Source organism: Poecilia formosa, unplaced genomic scaffold (assembly GCF_000485575.1).
Source record: "Poecilia formosa unplaced genomic scaffold, Poecilia_formosa-5.1.2 Scaffold466, whole genome shotgun sequence".
NCBI classification, from domain to species: domain Eukaryota; kingdom Metazoa; phylum Chordata; class Actinopteri; order Cyprinodontiformes; family Poeciliidae; genus Poecilia; species Poecilia formosa.
In genome coordinates, this window is record NW_006800405.1 from 358,337 (window position 1) to 366,440 (window position 8,104).

At 49.9% G+C, this 8,104-nt stretch overlaps 1 protein-coding gene across 11 annotated transcripts in view; it reads left to right on the forward strand.

Annotated features, from left to right (window-relative positions):
• Nucleotides 1–7,833, forward strand: part of rasal2 (RAS protein activator like 2) — a 49,807-nt gene extending 41,974 nt beyond the window's left edge. For 7 of the 11 annotated variants that reach the window (XM_007578091.2, XM_007578087.2, XM_007578088.2 and 4 more), the window contains 6 exons: nt 1,069–1,268; nt 2,272–3,217; nt 3,691–3,822; nt 4,978–5,180; nt 5,250–5,337; nt 7,181–7,833. In XM_007578091.2, coding sequence (XP_007578153.1) covers nt 1,069–1,268; nt 2,272–3,217; nt 3,691–3,822; nt 4,978–5,180; nt 5,250–5,337; nt 7,181–7,348 — 1,737 coding nt within the window. In that variant the 3' untranslated portion in view covers nt 7,349–7,833. Of the gene's footprint in view, nt 1–1,068; nt 1,269–2,271; nt 3,218–3,690; nt 3,823–4,977; nt 5,181–5,249; nt 5,338–5,473; nt 5,505–7,180 lie in introns of all 11 variants that reach the window. The other 4 variants (XM_007578089.2, XM_007578090.2, XM_016664073.1 and 1 more) reach the window with 3 other exon arrangements.
• Nucleotides 7,834–8,104: the final 271 nt, after the last annotated feature.

Here is an 8,104-nt window from a genome sequence, read left to right on the forward strand (position 1 = left end):
TATGCAGGTCGAAGCGAGAGGCAGGTCAGGGGTATGTGTGGGTGTGTGTGTGTGTGTGTATATGTATATGTGTGTGTGTAGGTGTGTGTGAGTGTGTGTAGGTGTGTGTGTGTGTGTTGGTGTGTGTGAGTGTGTGTTGGTGTGTGTGAGTGTGTGTAGGTGTGTGTGTATATGTATATGTATATGTGTGTGTGCAGGTGTGTGTGACCTTCTGATGGGCCTCCTGTCAGGCAGGTGAGTCGGTTCCTCTGGTCTTTACGCTCCGGGTCGGCTCAGGCTCCAGATGCGATTCTGGGTCTCCAGGTTAAAGTGCTGAGGCAGCAGATCTTGGCGTTGAATCCACAGCGACTGCTCTGAGGGGTTTCATGCAGAAACTCGCTCAGGTCTTTATCTGCTTTCAAACGAAGTTCACAAAAAATCCACTAAAAGTTCAAAACCATCAACCATCTGCAGCTGAATTCGTCTTACAATATGTTTAAATATTTCCGTTAAACCTGAAAGACAAATATTACAGAATGTTTTGAACTGGATGTTTTTGTAAAAAATCTTTTTTTCAGATGATTTTATGATTAAAACAGTTTCATGCTGTAAAAACAAAGCAGGTTTTTATTCGTTATTTCAGATCAGATCTGCTTATAGAAATTATTTCCAGAAAATGAAACTGATTCATAACAGAGAACAAACGAAACAGGATTTCTCTTCAGTTAAACTAATTAACTACTGTGTTAAATGTGATTATTGATTATTGGTGTGTTTGTCATATAACCTGATTAACGCCGCCGGACCGACCATCACAGCATGCCCCCCCACCAGCCCTGCTGTGCTCACCCTCACCCGTCTCACCTGTAGGAGGCGCTCTCAGCATGGCTCTGCTGTGTTCTGGTTCTGTTCGGTAGAAGCATGAAGTCCAGTTCGTTTTGGTTTCCATGACGTTTTCCTCATGTTTTCCTCCCTCCTGTTTTCCTCTTTCTGTTCACTTCCTGCCTCCATCTTTTGCTTTTCCCGCCTCCACCCGACGCCCCCCTCCGTCCGTCTGCACTCAAACACACCACCACACGGCGACCACAGGGTGAAAATTCATTCCTGCAGGCCACCGTAGCTAAGCTGGGCCCGCTGCCGAGGATTCTGGGAGACATCTCCCGCTGCCTGTCGGCGCCCACGCCCATCCAGCAGCAGCTGAGGCGTTTCCAGGACAACAGCCCCGCCCACAACGCCAGCGGCAGCGTGTCGTCAGGGCTGCAGCGCATCTTTGAGGACCCCGCCGACAGGTGACCAATCAGAAACCAGGTTACTCTGTGAGACAGGAAGTGGAGTTATGCTGGTGTAACATTAACGTGAACAACGTTCCTCAAAACAGGAAGACAGAGATCGTTATCTGGCAGTAACCTGATAAAACAGCATGAAGTGTTTGTGCCAAAGCAGTTTGAAGGTTAATAAACCTGCAGAACTGAACACAATCAGACATTCAGATTGTTGGTCCTTAGCGGATGTGTCTCTGCCCAGACGACCTCTGACCTGAGAATCAGGGAAGTTCCAGTGAATGAGGGAAGCTGGTCTTGGTGACGTTTCACACAGCAGTGGTTCAGCTGTCCAGTCAGCTGTGTCTCCATGCTGTGTGGGGTAAAGTTTAGCTCTGGTTGGCTTCAGGCTGCAGCCAAGCTTCTCCTCTTGGCTCTGCAGCTAAAGCCCTGCTGCCTTGCTGTCTGTCCACAGCCATTTTCTGGAAACTATAATCCAAAGATTCCTGCTGCAGAATTATGAATTTCTTTTTTTTTACTCCTTTATTTAACCAGGTGACCCCATTGAGATCTAGATCTCATTTTAAAGGGGGACCTGGGCAGAAGTCTGCAGTACACAGCAACCTGGTTACAAAACAAAATTGATTAATACATATACACAAATAAAAAACAGAATAAAACAATTTAAAAACAGCGACACTGTTTAAAAGATTCTCGTTGCCTGTTTTTAAGAATCGCTCGAAATAAATCCAGTGAAATCAATTCTGACATCCTGATTCCAGGCTGAAGGAGCATCACACTGAAAGCTTGCTTTCCTTTTTCAGTTCGGCAGTGTGGAACATGCAAAAGAAAAATGTTGTTGGAACGTAACAGATCTATGTAAAAGAGAGTTTAAATATGCTGGAGCCAATCCGAGTAGAGATTTATAGATCAGATTTATAGAATAAAATTTATTAAAAATGCCAGCAATCATTAGAGACAGGAGGAAGCTGCGTTCTGTCTCTAACGTCGGTGTTTCTGTGACTTCCTGCAGCCGCAGCCTTCAGTCTCCGGTCGGTGAGCAGACCGAGGCTTACGGTCGGAGCCAGCGCCCCCTGCTGGCTCAGCAGCATCCCTCTGCCCACACCGCCTTCTCGGATCAGGAGGAGCGGGACGGCCTGCTGCCCAACGGCCGCAGCGTCTCTCTGGTGGACCTCCAGGACTCTGAGAGCCTTCATGGCCCCAAAGGGCCCCCAGTGCCCCACGAGGCCCCTCCCCGCCTCAGCAGGGTAGGCTCTCAGGCGTCTATAGGCCCCGCCCCGCCCCCAGTGACTTACCCCCACTCCAACCCGGTGACCCCTCAGCCGGCGACGCACCAATCCAAAGCCCCATCCAGAGACGGCCAGCCGCAGAGCGCGCCGCAGGTGAGGCGTCCGCTGCCACCGTCGCTCAGCCAGCAGCGCAGCCTGCAGCCGCTGTCCTTCCAGAACCCCGTCTACCACCTGAGCAACGCCGCCCACAGCCTGTCCGCTCGCTCCGCCCAGTCCCTGCAGCACGACTCCAGCTCCGACAACCTGAGCACCGAGAGCTCGCACAACAGCCACAGCCACTCGGACGACTTCGGCAGCCAGGTGGGGGGCAAAGGTCGCGTGGCATCCAACAGCAGCCTGGACGAGGTCGGCAGCAGGCGGAGCACCCAGAGCGAAGAGTGCTCCACCCCACGCCGCCACCCGCCGCCCGACCTGCCGCTGGGCGCCGCCACTGCTGTGGCCATCCCCCGCCAGACTGCCACGGCGGGCACCGCCCACATCGTCAAGGTTGAACAGCAGAGCCGCGGAGGGGGCGGGGCCAGGACGCCGCGCTCTCAGCCTCAGAGCGCTTCGCTGCGAAGCAGCAGCAGCGCCAACACCGAGCCAACGCCCTCCAACCGCCAGCCGTCCACCAGCGCCCTGGAGAACGTGACTCCGCCCTCCAGGAGCGCCGCCAAGCAGTCGCCTCAGGTATGGAGTCTCGTTTATCTGAGTAGCACATTCCAGCAAGGGGTTGATTTTAGGCAGTTCGACGCTCAGCAGGAGCGCAGCAGATGTTACGGTCGGACAGCTGGCAGGTGGAGGTTCCGTCAGACCGTCAGTTCCCAAAACCATACAAAAAAATCCTCATAAAAGCGCATCAGTGCAACCGTATCTCTCAAGACCGCGGGAGGGTTAACCCTGGAAATGTTCTGGTGACAGAAGGCCAACTTTGGAACTGCCTTTATGTGGCTCTGAAGGTTCAGGTCAAAGGTCGTCACTACTGCCAGGTTTCAGCCTGATCTGTAGTTTCCAGCTGTAACAACTGAAGCTCCAGTTCGTTCCTTTGAGGTGCAAAGACAATAACTTCAGTTAGTTTCTGTTCACCTGGATAAAGTAATGGCACAACTTTACAGCTCTCTGATTGGCTGAGGGCCTGTGATGATGTCACTATCTGTATCCAGGTGGGAACGCCAGTGGAGGCGGCGGCCATGTCTCCGGTGGAGAGGACGGCGGCGTGGGTCCTCAACAACGGCCAGTATGAGGAGGAGGAGGAAGGAGAGAGGAGCAGAGAGGGAGGCCGGAACACGGAGAAGGTAACTGGTCTGTTACTGGTCTGTTACTGGTCTGTCACTGGTCTGTTTCTGGTCTGTTACTGGTCTGTTACTGGTCTGTTACTGGTCTGTTTCTGGTCTGTTACTGGTCTGTTACTGGTCTGTTACTGGTCTTTAACTGGTCTGTCACTGGTCTGTTACTGGTCTGTCACTGGTCTGTTACTGGTCTGTTACTGGTCTGTTACTGGTCTGTTTCTGGTCTGTTACTGGTCTGTTTCTGGTCTGTTACTGGTCTTTAACTGGTCTGTCACTGGTCTGTCACTGGTCTGTTACTGGTCTTTAACTGGTCTGTTACTGGTCTGTTACTGGTCTGTTACTGGTCTGTCACTGGTCTGTCACTGGTCTGTTACTGGTCTGTTACTGGTCTTTAACTGGTCTGTCACTGGTCTGTTACTGGTCTTTAACTGGTCTGTCACTGGTCTGTTACTGGTCTTTAACTGGTCTGTTACTGGTCTGTCACTGGTCTGTTACTGGTCTGTTACTGGTCTGTTACTGGTCTTTAACTGGTCTGTTACTGGTCTGTTACTGGTCTCTAACTGGTCTGTTACTGGTCTGTTACTGGTCTCTAACTGGTCTGTTACTGGTCTGTTACTGGTCTCTAACTGGTCTGTTACTGGTCTTTAACTGGTCTGTTACTGGTCTGTTACTGGTCTGTTACTGGTCTCTAACTGGTCTGTTACTGGTCTGTTACTGGTCTGTTACTGGTCTCTAACTGGTCTGTCACTGGTCTTTAAGTGGTCTGTTACTGGCCTCTAACTGGTCTCTAACTGGTCTGTTACTGGTCTCTAACTGGTCTCTAACTGGTCTGTTACTGGTCTGTCACTGGTCTCTAACTGGTCTGTTACTGGTCTGTTACTGGCCTCTAACTGGTCTCTAACTGGTCTGTCACTGGTCTCTAACTGGTCTGTTACTGGTCTCTAACTGGTCTCTAACTGGTCTCTAACTGGTCTGTTACTGGTCTCTAACTGGTCTCTAACTGGTCTGTTACTGGTCTGTCACTGGTCTCTAACTGGTCTCTAACTGGTCTGTTACTGGTCTCTAACTGGTCTGTTACTGGTCTTTAACTGGTCTGTTACTGGTCTCTAACTGGTCTGTTACTGGTCTCTGATCTCCAACTGGTCTGTTACTGGTCTACAGTACGAGCTGGAGATCTCCCGGCTGAAGGAGCGTCTGCGCGTGTCGGGCCGCCGTCTGGAGGAGTACGAGCGGCGACTGCTGGCTCAGGAGCAGCAGATGCAGAAGCTCCTGCTGGAGTATAAGAACCGCCTGGAGGACAGCGAGGAGCGTCTGCGGAGGCAGCAGGAGGAGAAGGACGGCCAGATGAAGAGCATCATCTGCAGGTACAGCCTCACCTGAGCAGCACACCTGGATGAGAAGCAGTGCAGAGTCATGCTGGGTTGTTCCTGCAGGCTGATGGCGGTGGAGGAGGAGCTGAAGAGGGACCACGCAGAGATGCAGGCGGTGATCGAAGCCAAGCAGAAGATCATCGACGCTCAGGTACAGAAACACCATCATCATCATCATCATCATCACCACCAGGTGCTGAAGCCAGTCAGGTCATGAAGCAGCTGCTGCATCACATGACCAGCAGGTGGCGTTTAGGTTCCTTCTCACGTCTCTTCACTGATTTCAGGTCAGTAACGGAGGTGAAATAAACCAACCAGGCAAGTAACTGTAGCTCCGCCCCCTCCACCTCCACCACGCCGTTTCTTTTTGACTGGTTTTGATTTAACACGTTCACCACTGAACGCCAACACGCCTCCAGAGCGCAGCCAGCCAATCAGAGAGCTCAGACGAGCCTCATGCTGGGATTTCATGCTCTGATTCATGAGTTCAGACACAGAGCAGGTCTCAGTCCTGACTGAGGGCTGCAGGCTGGACTGTGACCTGACTGCAGGGGGCGCTGTTGCTGGTTTTCCTGCTGGGAATAAACCAGTAAACCTGAGCAGCAGCTGCAGAACAAACTGACTTTGACCTGATGATTGAAATAATTAATGACATTTAAAATGTTTCTGGTTGATTCTCTCCCAACAGAACTTTGGTCCGGTTTTGGTCCATCAGACTCGGGTCTTTACTGGACCTGGTTATCGTTCTGATAGTTTCACTCATGGAAACAGTGATGCTGCGGGATTCAGGAAAGAAGGGAATCACCATAGCAACCAGGAAGATGAACCCTGTTGGGTCGTCTCACTGCAGCTCTGCATAAATATGATGGTGTTAAAAGTTAAAGTTTTAACAAGTTAAAGTTAATCCCACATTAATTAACATATTTAATTATTTATAGCAAAGTGTCCTCAGTAAAATGCTCCTTTAGTTATTTATTTATTTCAAACAGGTTTAAAAACAGGAGAGCAGATGAAACATGTTCATTCATAACCAAAAACTATTTGATGTGTTTTCTCAGTTTAATGCTGATTATCAAACATAAAATCTGCTCATAGTTCAGATGATTTTATTTTCAGTTTAGCCCCGGCATGAAACATTCCCTGAAGATGTTTTGGGACCAGATTATTCCAGATTATTCCAGATTATAAAACATCTTCATGTTTGACTGGCGCCTCTTTCCTGCAGTGCTGCTGGTGATCATAATGTAGATTTATTCATATAGATATGGCTCAATCAGTGGATGATGTCATTTCCTATTCTTGCTTTGGCCGTCACTGAAATTCTTCTTTATGCTTTATTACAAACATATTTAATGATGTTTCCATCAAACTGTGTCATCTGAACCCTGCAGTGTTTCAGTCTGGGCCCTTTGGTCCAGTGAACCCATCAGTGTGGTTCTGATCCGGTGTCTGATTATCCATAATCAGTGAAGTCGTGTTTCTGTGGTCTGCAGTGGGCAGCAGGTTCTCCGTGATGCAGGCGTGTTGGCGTGTTTGTCTTCAGTTTGGCTGCTGACCCCCACACCCCTGACCCCTGACCCCTGACCCACAGAGCTTCTCCTCCTCAGTGGAAGCGAGGCGACAGCAGCGAGGAGGAGGAGGAGGAGGAGGAGGAGGAGGAGGAGGAGGAAACCTCAGAGCTGCAGCTTCAGCCTCATGTCATGTTTCAGCTTCTTGGCTGTTTTATTGGCTGCTGCCTTCAGGCTGCAGCTGTCGGGTCAGAACCACAGCACCGGTCCTCCAGTTATCGTTACTGAGGGTGTAAAAGGTTCACATTTAAAGTTTCATTTAAGCTTTACAACCTGTTGAGTCTTAGGTTTGTTCCTCCGCTCAGATGGACTGTGTGGTTTTAACCCGATGGCATTTATTATCAACCCCTCACAAACCTTTATTTTGAAAGTCACAGTGTGAGTCTGACTTCTAGCCCCCCCCCCTTCCTGTCTCTGTCCAATCAGGAGAAGCGGATCGACTCCCTGGACGCGGCGAACTCTCGGCTGATGGCGGCGCTGACGCAGGTGAAGGAGCGATACAGCGCGCCCAGCGTCCGCAACGGCCTGTCGCCGAGCAACCCCACCAAGCTGTCCATCACTGAGAACGGAGAGTTCAAGAACAGCAGCTGCTGATTGGCCCTGGCAGAGTCAGAGGCGGAGCCTACGATTGACTCCGCCCACCTCTCTGTGACAGGCTGAGGACGTTTAAAGAGACAGAACCGATTTCTGGTGTAAATACTGAAGGCTGAGCTGATTGTTGTACAGAGAGTGTGTGTGTGTGTGTGTGCGTGTGTGTGTGTGTGGAGGTTTGTTTGTGGCGCCACAGAAGCACAGTGAGAAAGAAACAAACCAAAAACAGTCTGAACATTTTCTAACTTTTTATGGTTTTTATTTGAAGCTTCTAGTTTTGTTGTCAAGTTTGAAGCTTTAATTTTTTTCTTTTCCTCATTTAATTTTCTGACTGAATTTAGTTTTTTACCTGACAAGCTGTTGTGGGTTTTAATTTATTCCTCCTTGTTCTCGCCCCGTTGCTGATCTACTGAACAGACCTCTGAAGGACCGGGGTCAAAGGTCACACCTGTTTGCTGTCCCATGTTGAGAATAAAACTGAAAGCATCTCTGTGCTGTCGGAGTCCATCTTTGTTCAGGAGCAGCTTCTGTTTCTGCTCATGTCCAGCTGGACTCGGTCCGGTCCAGTCCGGTCCAGTCCAGTCCGGTGTATTGTTTGATGTTTATTTTACCACCACTGTCCTCCTTCCTCCAAACAGGTTTTAACCAACAGTTTATGCAAGAGTCAGGATGATGAAGCTAAAGTATCAGGATGATGAAGCTAAAGCATCAGGATGATGAAGCTAAAGCATCAGGATGATGAAGCTAAAGCATCAGGAT